Source organism: Leptodactylus fuscus, chromosome 6 (assembly GCF_031893055.1).
Source record: "Leptodactylus fuscus isolate aLepFus1 chromosome 6, aLepFus1.hap2, whole genome shotgun sequence".
NCBI lineage: Eukaryota > Metazoa > Chordata > Amphibia > Anura > Leptodactylidae > Leptodactylus > Leptodactylus fuscus.
In genome coordinates, this window is record NC_134270.1 from 126481811 (window position 1) to 126499139 (window position 17329).

General features: G+C 40.6%; 1 protein-coding gene across 1 annotated transcript; it reads right to left on the reverse strand.

Moving 5' to 3' along the window:
- Nucleotides 1-434: 434 nt before the first annotated feature.
- On the reverse strand, nucleotides 435-14468 carry LOC142209359 (transcription factor CP2-like protein 1). Its single transcript, XM_075278326.1, has 15 exons — nucleotides 14300-14468; nucleotides 12080-12222; nucleotides 10254-10330; nucleotides 9268-9373; nucleotides 8770-8876; nucleotides 8508-8660; nucleotides 8284-8394; nucleotides 7979-8073; nucleotides 7780-7834; nucleotides 5889-5982; nucleotides 5091-5181; nucleotides 4512-4594; nucleotides 3387-3532; nucleotides 1756-1807; nucleotides 435-610 (listed from the first exon to the last, which is right to left on the reverse strand). Exons 1-15 carry the CDS (start codon nucleotides 14380-14382, stop codon nucleotides 573-575), a joined length of 1434 nt encoding a protein of 477 aa, XP_075134427.1. The 5' UTR covers nucleotides 14383-14468; the 3' UTR covers nucleotides 435-572.
- Between the last annotated feature and the right edge of the window lie 2861 nt (nucleotides 14469-17329).

The following is a 17329-nucleotide window of genomic DNA, read 5'->3' on the forward strand; positions in this document are numbered from 1 at the left end:
TGTGCCAACAGTACTAAAATCTCCAGCACTGCGGTGCATACTGGCAAAACTGACTATGCGCTGAATTCAGGTTCTCTTTAAGCTTCACCTTGATCTGCTTAGAATTTCCTACTTTACTAATACCCAGAGCCTCTAACAATGAATCTCTCTTTGGTGGACATGACTTGGTCATTCATTTGAATAATGGGATATGAAAAGTCTGAATTTAGCAGATTACATCTTCTGAGAATCACATTGGAAACCATAAAACAGAAAAAAAGTGTTATTTTATAAGAAATTTATTACAAATACTTATATACACAAATATCAAAAATATCCAGACTCCTTCCATTATTTGGCATCGGATGGCAGTGCCTTCTGGAGCGTGTTTGGCAGCTCCATCATCCTCTTTGTAGTGCTAACGTTTGTATGGCCCTCCATGTACAAGTGCATTATTGTTGCCCCTTTGGCAATTGTTCATCCATTGATGTACTGGCCACCTGTTCATCCATTGATGGGACTGGCAGGGGTAAGGTTGCTGTCTTCCCCCTCTTGTGTTGGACTGGCAGTGCAGAAGTATTGAGATCACCTCATTACCGGAGAATACAATGGTAGCCTTCTGGATTTTGCACTAAAAATAAAAGGGAAAACAAACCATGGTGGTCAAAGACAAAATCTGGTTACAGTGTTATCATTTTTACCATTAATGGTGATCAATATATATTTTAATAAATGCTGTACTGGTAATAGGTTGCCATATACTATTTTACTTGGTACGACTAGGGTCACAGGAGCCACATAAGAAGTGGGACACCAAAATTTAAGATACAAATTCTGATTGTGGAAATACATATTTATGTCTTGACCCTCAAAAGGTCATGTTCTCTCTTGGTCTTCATAGAAGTAGTTTTGTGATCTCATCTTAAGAGTGAGTTTCCATCTTAACATATTGATATTAGTGTCAATGCTGATTATTTTATGATCAAACTCTGGGGTCAGAGGCAGTGGCGTAACTAGGAATGGCGGGGCCCCGTGGCGAACTTTTGACATGGTGCCACCCTTCGCCGACCAACTCTGAAGACCCCGCAGAAGTAGGCCTGAAGCCTGTCTGGAACCCAGAGAGGTAAGTAACACTGTTATGTTCCCTTACCTGTCCTGGGCCTCCGATGATTATACCCGGGGGTCTGAAAAGACGCCCCACGTATAATAGTGTTTGTGGGGCCCGCGGCGTCTCTTACTGATCCCGGCCCCTGCCAAGATCGGTAAGTAAATAGGGCCTGTTACCGTCTGGAGTAACTCCAGCTGGTAACGGCCTACTAAGAAAAAAAAAACGCAGTGGTAGCGGCTGTCACTGGGCTCCTAATGTCCCAGGCCTTGTGGCAGCTTCTACCGCAGCTACCCCGGTAGTTACGCCCATGGTCAGAGTTCATTATTCTGATTGATAAGAGTTGGGCTACTCGCATCTACCACATGGGGTAAGTATCTTGCTACAAACATTTTTTACAATAAAGTTTTACATTTTGTATATCTTTCGTATGGTTCCCCCTACTGGTGAACCCATCTACATTACCATTGTCACAAACCTTTCCTTATATAGACCATATTCCTAGTTATAATGGAATGTATTATTCATAAACCATGTTCATTGTAGGGTTGGTTACTGTTCTGGCTTAACTTAATATTTAGACGTTTTATTGCGGAGCTCCGTTTTTCAAGTTGTATACTAACAAAGTCATAGTTACCAGTCATTGAAACCAAGACTTTAAAACAACTTACATTTTTGCAGTGCAGCTGTAAAGCAGGATTCATCTGGCATATTTCTCACCATCTAGGGGATGAAGAAGCAGGTTAGAAATTGGTGACCATTGGTTCTGTAAGAATACATATCTGATCTACGTAGCCAAGTTATTATGGGTCTTATGTATTCAGTATTTTATTGTCTGCATGTGTTGGGAAGTATGGGGGAAATATTACTGCTATTAGTCTGTTCATATCAAAGAAAGGGCGGACTTTATTTGTAGAGAATATTAAAATATTTTTTCCTTTATGGGAAAATAGAAAACTTTTCCTCTAGCGCCACCTACTTGAAGGTAGCTCCTGTTATAAATCAGTGCCAGAATTTCAAGAAACCTTGTAACATGACTTGGGATATACTGTAAACCAAATTTGAAAAATTTCTTCCAAAGGAAGAGACCAGACAGCTGTTACAGGATTTCTTGCCCCTTGTCAGTGCAGATCTGGGTTGTGGTCTGGTACATAGAAGAAGGGAGTACATTTTCTCCTTGAGGAAACTGCCTTTAAGACTCCATAAGCCTGCAAAGGGAGCCTGTAGAGGCCATGTATGCCTTGCTAAAAATTCAGGGAAATACTTTATTGGCGACATCCGTATTAACCTACATATATATTTTATATTTTAACCTTCTTCCTCTCTGCTTTTCAAGGGGTTTTTAGGGTCTATCCTTTTTTACTTTTAATATCTATCATGGTTCTCCAAATCCCCCCCCCCATTCCTGGCCATAACCGCGGTTTATTCCATACATAACCCCCTCTTCCCTTACATTATATAAATATAGAGCCAGAACTATTGGATGAAGCATCTGTTTATTAAAGTAATAAGTTTACTTCCAGACTGTTCCTGGTTAATATAAGTGTATATGGTCCAGTTGTATTGGGCCAATAAAGTGCCATGTTCTGTAGATCGCTGTTGTCTAAACATTTGTTTGGTTGATGGCTATTCCTCCTGTCTCACCGATATGTTTGCCTTGTCATGAGAGGGGAATGAGTCAGTCTATATTTGATGTCAAATGTAGACAGGATGTTGCTAAGTTTCTCACCGAAAATCTAAAGCTAATCTAGTGATCATGAGCAGCTTATGATTTACCAAAACCTGTAAACCACAGATGTTTTCTAACAGCTGGAAGTGCTCTAAGGCTATACATAAACGTGGCTGAGTAGGTGTAGCCGGGCCATGATTGAACAGCACGGATAGTAGGTAGACGACATCTATGTATTCAGACCTCCACGGCCCTATTCAAAGTGTGCATGGGCCACGAAATAGACAGGAATAGGACCTGTATTGAGCTTTGCCTCATACATTAGACTGGCTCATAATGATACACAGTCTGGTGTATGGGGCAGTAGAATGTAATGGGTCAGGGTGTGGTGGTTTTGTGTGAGAAATGCATCTATCACACTTGACCATAAACAGTCGTGTGCATGAGGTCTCACAGTGCTTTCCAATCGCATATGTCCTGCATTAATTCCCAAGACGTAGCCTTAACTTACCATCTGAAGCAATGGTAAGCGCAGGAGCAGGTTAGCGGTCCCATGCAGTTCCCATAAATTACCTGTTCATGCGGCCATCAACTAAGAGCACCTAACACCACATCACACACTATCATATTTACCATGTCACTCAGGAGGATATGGATCCCATGGGGGCCAGTCCTGGAGATCCGTAAGATGTGGTTGGCAGGGACACTAAACAGGTCAGCTAGTTTATTGGTTAGTTCGGCTGCGGTCATATCCTCCATGTATATCTCCTGATATAGTGCTGTATAAAGAGAGAAGATGAATCCCATAAATTCCTCCGCTGTATATTAGCACCCTCCTGTTATCTCATGCTACATTTCTTATATACTTTGCTTACCATTGTGCAGACTAAGACTTAAGATGCGTTATCTTGTATTCCGGCAGCCATACAAGAACCGAAAACTTATGTCTCTTAAGGAATCTTGGGCTAATGGAATGACCATTGCTTTTAAAAACAGGGCTGTAAGCATATGGGTTCTGGCTTTTACAACCCTTAGAGGTTTTTTGAGAAAAGCAGACTATTGAATCCCATCAGACCAGAACCAGGCATAACACTGAGGATCAGTTTTGCCCCAAGTGTTTCTTTAGGTTGAATTCACACACTGTCCATTGGCCAAGTCTACAGAATGTTATGATGGTGGATTCAAGAAAGGGAAATACTTGGTTACAGGTTTTAGACTTTTGGAGAAGACCACTTGATCTAGGGTTTTAGCTGTAGAAGATTTAACCTGAACTACTGTATTTGGTTAAACTTCTGCAGTGATATATTATCAATAAGTCATTGTGTTTTTTCCAATTGGTTTTTGTTGGCTTCTGCGATAAGATATTTGCAGAAGTTCAGGATAACTCTGCTACATCTGTAATTGTTTGTTAGATATAAACCCTAATTCACCTTCTGTGTAATCCTCTTTCCCCCTCACTAGGGCTGGAAGTGGCCAGCAACTCGATCCCTTCCAATTGTGCACTTGCCAAGCTGAGCAGTAATCCTGCTTGGCATTTGGGTTACAAGATCATAATCTGTTGCTGGTTTAATCGGCTACAAAGACATTGTGCAAGTTCATTGAGTGTGACATTGGTTGTTGGAAGAGCAACAAATCGGGGGTGGGGGGATTATTCTGCTTATATAAGGGTTCACATTCATAGGGCATTGGTCTAATACCAAGTGTAAAGGAAACAGACTGTCCTTTTACAGTGCAAACCTTATGTAGCGTTGTACTCACCTGTTGGACTTGCATCTGTGATCTCTTGGTTCTTGCATGGTGATTCTGTAGTAATGTACAGCGTGAGACGAGGACGCACAGACCTGTAGGAAAAATTATAGGTTGATTCCTCCTTTTTTCCTTATGTCAAATGACATGTGCAACAAGAACAGCCCTGAGCCCCCCCCCCCCATGCTACAGTAACACATACTACATATAACTAATACCGTCATATATCACAAAGTAATACTACCACAGTGCCCTTCTAACACTACATTTCACCAATACTATACTGTCATACAGTGCCTAAATAATCCTCTTCTGTATCCACATAAAATTACCATAAAGCTCAGTTTTGACTTTCCACCCATATATTTCTGCCTATTCTTGGTCATATTACTTAGTGTGAACCTACTGGTACTGTTGGATTGGTTGTGCCCAGTTTGCCTATGTGCCTCATAAACTTGAGTTAACCATATACATCATTTAAGCCACATCTTCCATTATTGGCTTCTGAAAGTTGTTCAGTGTTCTCAGGAGATCTATAACTGCATAGTATTTTATTTTCCTTCTATAGTGTTATCCTATTGCGATATTTACCTTGCTGTCAGCGCATGACTCAGTCGGATCCCATCTGCCACTCCACAGATCTGAGTAAGGTCCCTGCGGGTCATTTTTAGGAGGTCTACCCCTGGTGAAGGGAACAATTCTGCAGTTAGTATTGCACATGAAATAGTCCGTAACCAACTAGATGCAGGTTTTTTGGCACAATTTTGAAGATCAATGGACTTTGTAGACGCATCAAATCACAAGATCCAGTTTTTAGCTGTAGATTATTGAATGCATGCATTGTCTTTAGTCAGCCAGATCTAGAATATGAATTGGATGTCTGCACAGTACCTGAACATCCTTTGAGATGTCAGTATCAGTCTGAGGTCTTATTGTATTTCCATATATCTCTGATTTAATTTAAATGTGCTGGTTTTCTTCCTTAGAGGAAGTGGCCACAGGGACACATTCTCTGCGCACATGCAGAGGGTATATATTGGTTTCTTTCTGCAGTATTGAGGTTGCAACCTTATCACTGAGGCGCCTGTTATACAATCACTTATTACGGTAGAGTAAATTGAATTTGGCCGTGATCTTTACCCATCTGGAATGTAAGCAGATCTGAGTATAATGAGAAGAATGCGCAAATGTAATAGTATTATGGTATATTACCATATAGTTTAGTAAGCATGGGATTTACATAATATATAATCTATAATGTCTGCCTGGATAATGAGGATGTCATTATTCTGGCATAAAAATTGCAGTAACACCAGTACAGGGACATGATGTAGTTAAGAAGCAGAAGAGACAAATTACCCGAGGAGCCCCAATTATCATCCCTATTACCTGTGAAATTGGAAAATGTTCGGCAGTAATTAGAGAATCGGTTTCGCAGCAACCATTGCTGGGTGTCACTGATGGAGGCAGATGGACTGAGACTCTGTGGGAACCAGAAGAACAGTCATATCTTGTAACATTGAAAGTTAGACAGACACACATATATATATATATATATATATATATATATATATCTCCTATTAATATTATAAATGTGAAAGTTTGTGGGTTTGTGTGTTTGGATGTTTGCATGTTCGGATGTTTGTTCCTCAATCACGGAAAAACCGTTCGACCGATTCGGCTGAAATTTTCCACAAACATAGTTAATACACCCGATTAAACAATAGGCTACTTTTCGTCACAATAGCGCACATACGTTTGTGCCAGGACCCCCACAAAACCCAAACTCACCACCATCTCTGCAATCTCACACACTTTGGACCATAGCAAGCCACAAAATTCATATTGCCCTCTGCAGCCTCGCCCCTAACCCCACACAATCACATATACATATACTTTACCACTTTGCCCCTCACCTTAACGATACTCCAGGAGGCTCTCTTTAATGCTCCAGAGCAGCCATGTTTGCCGACCCCCACCGCTCTGACAATCTGCGACACCCCCCCCCCCCACCCATCTCAATACCCCTAGGCGGTCTAAAAAATGCAAAAAAAATTTAAAAAAAAAATATAAAAAAATTAAAATCACCCCCTTTTCCCTAGAACACATATAAAAGTACTTAAAAACTGTGAAACACATACATATTAGGTATCCCCACGTCCGAAATCGCCCGCTCTACAAAGCTATGCAAATATTTTTCCTGTTCGGTAAACGCTGTAGCGGGAAAAATGGTCAAAAGTGCCAAACCGCTGTTTTGATTCTGATAAAAATTTGAATTAAAAGTGATCAAAGCAATAACATTTCCCGAAAATGGTAGAACTACAAAGTACACCCAGTCACGCAAAAAAAGACGCCCTATACATCCCCGTACACGCACGTATAAAAAAGTTACGGCTGTCGGAATATGGCGACTTTTCAAAAAAAAAATTTTAAACACTGTTTTGGATTTTTTCTAAGGGGTCAAAATGTAAATAAAACCATATAAATTTGGTATCCCCAGAATCGTAAGGAAAACAGAATACAGAGGACATGTCATTTTGGTTGCACAGTGAACGCCGTAAAACCAAAGGCCGTAAGAAAGTCGCAGAAATGCATTTTTTCTTCAAATCCACCCCATTCTGAATTTTTTTTCCCTGCTTCCCAGTACATTATATAGAATAAATAATGGCGGCATCATGAAGAAAAATTTGTCCCAGGAAAAATTAAGACCTCATATGGCTCTGGGAGTGGAGAAATAAAAAAGTTATGGGGTTTAGAAGGAGGGGAGTCAAAAACGAAAATCAAAAAATGCCATCGGCGGGAACTTCAAATACTTCTGTCCCAAAGTCACTATGTAAAGTTTCTCACAACACCGTATAGCAGCTCAAATACAAATTAACTTCAACACAAAAGTCTCATGTATTGTCTGAATTACAGCAAAAACAAGATACAAAGTTACATTTCATACCCCATACCTTATACACAGTACGAAAACCTTACCCACGCCTGTATATACCCACTTCTACAATCACCGCAGACGAAGTCGCGGGTACCAGCTAGTATATATATATATGTATGTATGTGTATATATATATATAGTGTGTGTTCAGTCACAGTACTATAATGTCTCTTCTATAATGTGTATAGAAAACCAAATTTCATTCAAAGGTTTCTACAAGATTTTTAGAAAGCGCAGCATTCGTGGCTGTGCTGCATTACCAGACACTGCCTATGGACTAGAGTGGTGCTGTTTCTTCAAGAAACAAAATAAGACTTCACATATCAGATCAGACTAACTCACCTCTCCTGTGCACTCCGTAGAGCTGTCTAAGGCACACACAGGGGATGCACAGATCCTGCCGGAGGGGAAAAACAAAACGTTGGAATATACATGTAATTTTCTGAATATCCTCTGGTTAATTGTATAAGGAAGGAGACAGGGCAGTGACCTATTGCATCATCATGTCTTAGGATAGTCAGTGATTTATAGCAGTATTTACCTGTCAGGGGTGGGCACCTTGAAGTTACGAGGTGAGCAGAGGCCGGGCGTGCTGGCAGGACTTCTGGGGGTCTCAATTTCTGGCCAAGGTGCACACTACAAAAATGAAGATAGACCTAGGTCAGTAGATAAGCATACCACATTGTGAAAGGGCTTTCCTAAACCTGCTGACTTAGGCAGACAGAAAGCAAAGCCCACACCAAACATGGCCTTGTCTTACAGGCTCTACTTTTGAAATATCTGATATTTCTATCAATTCTTTAGGTTTCCTGAACCCTTCCAGTAGTGAATAGAAGGCATAGATACCTCAGTAAGGACTGTAGTTTCACAAGGTGGCTGGTACTTCTCACGTTCTAGTGCTGTGCGCTTCTCCACCTTCTCGCGATCAGTCTTCTGCTTACGATCGGCTCCTTTGGGCTGAAAAAAGGTGCAAGGTGGTTCCATGAAATGCAGATAGATTAGGAAGTCTGTAACTGTACTTGTATGGTAACAGCTAGAGAGCCTCAAGTTGAAAGACCAAGTCGAGGTACCTTGAACACTTTGACTTGACAGCTACAAGAATATAAGTGCTCGGTGAAGTTGCCCTGAGAATCAGCCTTGTATGTGTCCACTTGGATCCGGAAGGGAGCGCCTTTCTCTCCTCCATTCTTTCTTTGTGTGAACTCTGTGCTGATACAATGGACCTGAAACAGAAGAAGAATTTACCACCATCACTCACGCAGAATCTGCGGTTTTCACAGATTAGGTATAATATACCAAGGCATGTCCATTAAACTCTTATTCTCTCCTCACCTGTATGAAAATGGATGTTCTTTTACTTGGATCCCATAGAAATTCAATGATGTTCAAGGCACTGGGATTTACCAGAGGGTCTGTTAATCCCACAGACAATGGGATATCTGGGATGAAGAGACATTGAGCTCCATTAATATAGGTCCTATATTGGAACTGTTGCAGTGATGTATTACTAACCATTGATTTATTCTATGGCTAAAATTAACCCCCGACCTTCCTTCTCTCTTTATGTTTAATGTTGATGTAAAAATATTTTTCAGACTAAACTGACTCTCTAAATGCCTCCCTATAGGACCCCCCTCTATGATGATAAAACTCACTTTAGTAAACCAGAAGACATCTGAGTATTCTGGTTACATCATAGGTATCTGCAACCAGCCTTAAAACTAGTCTTTTAAATTAACCCCTCCCACCCTGTAAATGATATTGCCTCACTGAAACAGAGTTGCCATATTATGGGCATTGATTAAGACTTATCATGTAAAGCATTTGTACCTATATCCAGAATTCTCTCTCCCGGATGACTGAGCTGCCAGCTTTCCAATTGCTGTCTTTCACTGTATTGCAGGCGCCTGTCATGGAAAGCTACCCGGACTACACTCTGCAGCGGAGATAGGAAGGTATTATATGTTAGTTACCTAGTGGCAGGTAGTACTGCATGGTGGCATTTGCCATACAGCTGTAATGGCACCCAATAGCAGTACATCAAGGTGCATATACACTTAGTCTACGTAGAACTTTTCAAGTATATGACATTACATAAATGGTACAACGGAGATGCATTCAACATCCTGCAAGGTGAATAAACTAAACACACAGAATATGTCTGAAGCCAAACTTATTAACTGTTTACAGTGATGGCTATCAGAACTGCGCATGAAACTCTGAAGTATATAACGTATACTGTAACAAAATGAAGTCAGGAGTGGATTTAAAGAGGATGTTTCGTGTTCTCATCAATGTGTGTTTTATATACCACTAGAAAGTGGCCATGCTAACCTGTAAGGAACGCCTCCTATGACAGTACAAGGCTATGTTCGAGTACAGTCAGAGGGATGATCCCTGCCGTCCAGAGATGACACTAGGTTGTAAGGCCCACCCTTCTGACAGTGGGGAGATATCAGTGCTGAAATTAACAGAACCGATATCTCTAACACCAGGCACAAAGCGGGAATGCCGACAGTGTGTTGAATTCCACGTATTAACTTCTTAGCAGTATATAAAACCGCACGATGATGAAGACATGAAAGGTCCTTTGTAATAGAAGGGAAACTTCTAAGTGCTTATTTTTTTTATTTCTTATTCGTTTTCAAGCCATTGCTGTCCTTAGCTCAAAAAAATCCATCAAAATCTTCAACAAAAATTACTGCGATTCCGCAATGTTGGGCTTTAGCTTAACTCCGTTTTAGAGCAGTTTGGATCTGACTGATTTCCATTTTATGCATATTATCTATATACCAATGATTTAAACATGCACCAACCTTTAGTAAGCGCCGACTTTCAGGTATGTCACCGGCTCCCTTCCAGTTACTTAACATGCGGATCTCATAGGACTGACCTACAAGCAATCAGTAAAAGGTGGAAATAAGATGTAAGGAGAGGGCTATTGGATTTTCTGTAGGAAGGTTTTGGCTATAACTTCAAAATAAAGTTATTAATATTGTTGGATTTTGATTTTGGAAAGTTTAACCATGTAAATGTTCTATCTAAGGTCTATATGTATATACAAATGTGACTTACTGACTATTTTATGACTTTATGACTCAATGTAGAATCCAAACAGTCACACTTTTAGTAAAAACCTACATGTTGCATCTGTGACTTTCATGCTATGACTTTCTATTCATGCAGTACAATGAATACACAGCACATGATTTTATCATCCTTGAGGTTCCCCCTGCTGGTAAGATAACAGTACTGCTATAACATTGAATGCACAGCACTGGACAGGACGGGGCTCTGTAATTTCCCCTAGATCAGCATATGACATGCTCAGGTTATAGTCTACGAGTGTGCCCCAAATCATTCTGTGGGTGATATTGCAGCTTGGCTTCATTCCCTTCAATGGACCTGAGCTGCAATTCCAGACATGGACAGATGTGGTGCTGTTTCTGGAACAAAGCAGCTATATTTTTTGTGGGTTTTTTTTAGTCCTGGACAACCCCTTTAAGCTTATGATTTAAGCATTTCCATGTATTAACTAATGTGTATGCAATGCCTTGTTACCTATTCAGCTTTTAGTTGCTGTCCTGCAGGTTTTCTAAGTAACAGGGACTAGTTCTAGCAGGAGGAAAGCTGGACCAGAGTTGCAATGAAAACACTACAAGACAAGCTGTCACTTATTCCATAGAGGTTACTGATGACAGTTATGTCTTTCCCATATACCTAGTTTATGACAGGTAATCCTGACCAAGTGCATATATAAGTAATGTAGAACTACAAGTAGCAGCATGTCTTAGGGTCTTGGTGCTTCATGGGTCTTAGGCTATATATATATATATATATATATATATATATATATATATATATATATATACTGTGTGTATATAATATATATATATATATATATATATATATAATTTTATTTTTATTTATTTTTTTTATTTACCCCGTTGGTCTCAAATGTGCCACAATCTTTCTAGGCTAAAAATATTGACCTAAGATTGGTCACCTGACACCCCCACTGATCAGCTGTTCTGAGCAGCTTATACACAGAGATTGGAGTAAGAAGCAGACAGCTCTGTTCTGTGTAGTAACTGAATGGACCCCCTGTAGCGTAGCTCTCGTTCAAGTGAATGGGATCTGATCTGGCCATGAAACAAAGCTGTCTGCTCCATTGTCTGTGTATTTGCTGCTAAGAACAGCTGATCGGTAGGGGTACTGGACACCCACTGATCTGATATTGTAGTTTTAACATTGGCTGATTGTGACTTTTTAAAGCCAGAGAAATTATGTAGAATCATAAATTCCTTTTTTATGGGGGGGGGGGTGGGTGGTTATGCATTATTTGCAATATCATTTGGGTTCTTTTTTGCTGTATTGTGTGTTTCCAATGCCCGATGAAGCAGCCCTAGGTTCACACTTGGGTCACTATTCTGTTATATTTAATCCAAGTAGCTGGGCAGCAACAGAGAAAGCTTTGACAGCAATACTTGTATTCGCCATAGTAACAAGAGTTTTGGTGCCTAAATTGGCACCTTGTCCATCCTATACATTTCCATAATGTTGTCCCTCAGTTATCACTTTATGAGATGCTGGTGAATGGAAATCTCATTAATAGTAATATAACATTTATCCTTCAGATTACCCTGGTTGAGGTAGGTGAGCGTCTCCTCATGCAGCTTGACAGCTGGTGAGCTGGGAGCAGAGAGAACACATTGGAAGGCTGGGCACAGTGGGGTGGGCATGGGCTGATCCTCCTGCTTCAGAAAAGGCAGTGGTATGGTCTCCCTGTAAACAGCATGCAACAACATTGAATGTAATGTGATAGAGAAAGAAAGTCATCCAAAACCGTGTATTATGTACAGGATAAATGCCACCATGCACTGTAAATTATAGCAAAACTTGCCAACGAGAGAGTCTGCGACCATAAAACCCCCCAAAAAAACATTGTGCAGTGCTGCCTAAATACACGTACACTGGTCATTAAATTCAAGATAGCCTCAGCTACTGCAGAACTTCTTTTGAAGAGTAATGCTCTTTTTCTGCAGCTGAGGCCATACCTACAAAATACACGTTGCACATGTTGAACTTTTTTTTTTTGCCATATCCATTCATGCCTGCTAAGTGCTGAAAGCCATATGCCCTAATTGTACAGATTTACCCATCATGCATCTCCTCTATTTCCCAACATTCATCCTTATCAGTTTGAGGAGAGCTGGCCATGAAGGTCACACATTTTATAAATGACAGAAATTTACAGCATCATAAAACACACAGATCAGTTGTATACAGTCAGTGAATGATCCTGTGTGCCAAAATAGTTTTTCCACATCTAGACCCATATTCGCTTCTAGCATATACAGTAATTGTTCCATAGATATCTACCTATCCTAAAGGGGTATACCCATTAACATAATCTAATTTGTAAATATAACAAAATTACCCATTTTGCAAATATAAGTAATTACAAGTTTTGCTAAATTGGTTGTATCCATTGGTTGCCAATTGGTCTGAAACATTAAGGGCCCCTTCACACGGCGTAAGCGCTTGGCTCATTCCGAGCCGTACACACGAGCATTTCTAAACACTTCCCATTCACTTCAATGGGAGCGCGCGTAAAGCCGGCTTTACGAGCGCTCCCATTGAAGTGAATGGGAAGTGTTTAGAAGTGCTCACGTGTACGGCTCGGAATGAGCCGAGCGCCCACGGCGTGTGAAGGGGCCCTAACTTGGACCTTTCACCACTTCAACCAACTGAAATTCTGAGTAACAAGTGCAGTTAGTTTTGGTGCCTGATGTGCTACTTAGTCTCTGTACTGTCAGGTGGGTGGTGTCAGGCAGGGTCGTGATTGAGCGCTCCAATCAGAGACAGCAAGTGTCAGAGCTCAGAGTCACACCCCTTGTCTACTCCTGCCTGACATCGCCCTCCTGACAGTACAGAGACTAAATAGCATATCAGGCACCAAAACTAACTGCTCGGAAAAGGTTGTAGCTAAAGAAAAAAATTTCCAATTGTTCCAGGATCACTGGAGCAGCGTCTATTACATGATATAAAGAACTGGATTAGGAGGTGGTGAAAGGTCCTCTTTAAGGAAATCATGGCTTGGGTTTCTGGCAAATTCCAAACCACAGAAAGTTCGTGAATTCATGACTTTCTCCACAGGCAACCGATTATCAAAGACAAAAGAATTATTAAAATGGTTAGAGGAAATCTCTTAGCATTCTGCAAAATTTTTAATAACTTAGATTTTAAAATACGTAAGTTTTTTTGTTTTTTTTTACTCGGCTACAAATTTACATGTGGTTATGTTTGTGAGAATACCCTTTTACTTTAAAATCCATCACTGACAGGGTTAAAGGACAAGAATGGTTACACCTGTCAGCTGGGTTTAACCCCTGATCCTCACCTAGCAGCTCTCTGCTCTGACCTTTTTCAAGCAGCCACATGAAATGCCATTGAATGGGGGATGAAATTAGGTTTCCTTTGAAATCTGATATCCTTGTCCTGAGACTGTCCCTTTAAGAGGAACTTGGCAAAAAAAAAGTGTGTTTGTATGTATGTGTGTATAATATATATATATATATATATATATATATATATATATATAGTGTGTGTGTGTGTGTATATATATATATATATATATATATATATATATATATATATATATATACACACACAAACGCTCCAAACAGTACCAAGATCATCAGCAACTTTCGGCACTCCAGCTTTTGTAATACTACAACTCCTAGCATGCACAAATGCTGGAACTTGTAGTTTCACAAGGCTGCCATGCCAAATGTTGCGGAACTCCTGTTTCCATGTTTGAGCACCCACTCAATAGCATTGTATCCATTGTATTACTCACCTATAGATGGCATTAGTTGGGCCCTGGTAATGCTCAGCAGGTGTGGGCCAGTAATGCTCAGGTTGGCTATGCCAGAACAGCATGGTGAGTCCTTATATCTTAATGACTGATACAGTTGATTTTAGGTTAACAATTCCAAGACGTAAAAAGAGAATAAGTGTGACCGAATGAACCTGCTCTTATAAAGCAGACGGATGACATAAGAGGCCGGGTCATAGGCTGCACCTGTAATTCCTGGTTCCCATTGGCTGCTTGGGGTGATCCAGCCCTATGTTCAGAGAGAGAGTTTGTGTGTACATATACACAGACATAGAGACATCACAGAGAGGTTACTATTTGTGTGTATGCAAGATTGCACAGAAAAAAACAACTCAAAACACCAATATACACTGTTTTATCACTCAATGCAGGCACACTCCACATATATTGCTAAGGAGGGAGACTTCTTATCTGCTACAAAAAGCAATACACTGCAGTGAATAGCCCTGTATATCAACAACACAAAGTCTAGACTGTATCAGTGCTTGGAATATATGGGCAATAAACTGGCAATGGCATACATGCAGGTAATGGGGTTACTCTGGCTCTTATCGCTGCCTTACCTGTAAATGGGTAGATCTCTGAAGTTAGGAGGAGTCTCGTGAATTCTCTGAAGGACAATGAAATATCCTTTTCAGGGTCACTTACCTGTCAGGAGCTGTTAAAATGACTATCGTCTCTTGGTGTGACTTTGGACCCCCAGGCACTAAGTTGCAGAGGTGAAAGCTACCTTACCTGCTATAGCTATATCCCTGTATGAACTAACTGGTAGTTACTGTGGCGATTTATTAATGGATCGAAGTCAGATTCTTGGCATAAAAAAGTGGCGCTTCCCTTGCCACTATCATTAAAGCGAAGGCGGTGTGGAAGTTGTGCTACATTTACTGGCCCAAAATAATCACTGAAATTCCCATCAGCTACAAGTTGTTGTATATTACAGTGGAATCTCTGTGCACCCTCTCCTAAATGAGGCGCCCGATCCTCTAGAGCAGGGGATGTGATATCTGGGAGGTCAGTACACCAGTCTTCATCAATATCCCCCATTATCGCTGGATGAGGGACTTTATATGGCATGGTGCACTGAAGCCACATGAAAGATATAATTGACTGCAAGATGTTTCTTGTATTATATCCAAGGTATTCCCACATCATATTCTTGTTCTATGTAGCCATTTCTTAAGGCCTTATGATCTAACAGGTTGATCGGTGCACATTTGCATTGGCCTGTTATGCAGACTGATACAGAATACATACAGTAGGAATAATCGCTAGATTGTAATATTTGTCAGAATTATGGATTTGCTGAAAAATTACTATCAAAGGGATATCTGCTATACGGCATTCATCGTCTATGCACAGACTAGCACAGAGGTTCTCATACTGCAGTACCCGAGGATACACTCCGTACCTAAGAACTATTGGTCTATTTTACGTGCTGCACCCCATGCTCAGGATGGATGGCCACATGTAAGTCATTTCTATGGGACTGCTGGAGCCGTGTTATCTTGGTCAGTCTTATAGAATTGTGCACTGCTACTCCATTCACACAGGAGATCCCTAAAGTTGTGTTCAGTAGTAAACCCCTTCAGTAGTATAGATGTGGCAGCCATATTTGTTGTCACTGAGTATCTAATGTAGTATGGTTACTACTATGCTATACCTATTGCAAGGTCTGAAGGGAAAGGGGGGGGGGCATCAAGACACTCTGTTGTTGGTGTCCTTTGATTCTCTGACTAATGCATAATCCCCTCAGGTCCTGTACCAGACATAACACACTTCCAGTTCAGCCCCGGGCGCCCCCTTCAGCGTTTTTACAGTAGTTACTAGTGGCTGAACTTTAAAGGGAAATTGCTTTTCCAATAGGACACAGAGAAATTTTATTCCCCCCATAAACAATACAGTAAATAATAAATATTATAATATTCCAAAAACCGTATGTATTATTATTATTATTATTAGTAGTAGTAATTAAAAAAAATTGGAGGTGGCTATACCTACTATATGTTAGTAGGTTGAAGACTATGACTGTTTCACTGACAGCTATACACATTGTAATCCATATTGGTGCTTACAGTCTGACCACACATGTTTAGTAGCCGCAGGACAAGGACAAAAGTTAGTGCAAGGAAAATATTCATAGACAAGGATTCATAGACAGCGACTTCTTTCCATGTCATGACCGTGAATGGTCTGCTAAAAAGATTCTTCATTGATAAATTTGTCCCATTATATAGCTGAAATCGTCCATTTCTTGAACTTTACGATCCATGCATACAACCGTGTCCTTTGCCAGAGTCATGCCATGTTTATAACAGCTGGAATTATGACCTATTCCTTTCTTATGGCCCCATACACAAGACAATGTGTGTCATAGGTCCATGTGGGGGACCTTTAGCTCTGGGGCAAAACTCTGGACACAAACTATTCCTGCCCATTTTGCAACCACGGAATTGGGAAATTATGAAATGAATGGGCAACACACATATGTACCATGTGCCGCCTGCGTACACATGCGCAAGCAGTCTGCAATAGGCACACAACCGTCACTGGGCCGTGATTGAATGGCACCGACTACACATGGATGTCATTGTGTGCTGCCCGTGCTTTTGCTGCCCCATTCATTGGGGCCCAGTGAACACAGTCTACAAAACGGACCAGAATAGGACCTGTCTTGACTTTTGCTCATGGCTCATTGCTCCATAGATCGGATTGGAAAAATACACTGTCGTGTGTATGGGGCCATAGAAATGAATGTGTCAGTGTGCCATCTGTGAAAAACCATGCACGGTCATGTGTATGAGGCCTAAGTCTAATTTATAATCAAACCCTGGCAGGAGAAAAGAAACCAATACATATATTTCCTACTATTAACTCCACTATATATCCTAGGGTCCTGTATCCTTTTCTAGAACTGTAGGTAGTATGTGAAAAAAAAACAACCTAACCTATAACTGCCGTATCAATACGACCAGGCGCACCTACGTGCACTAC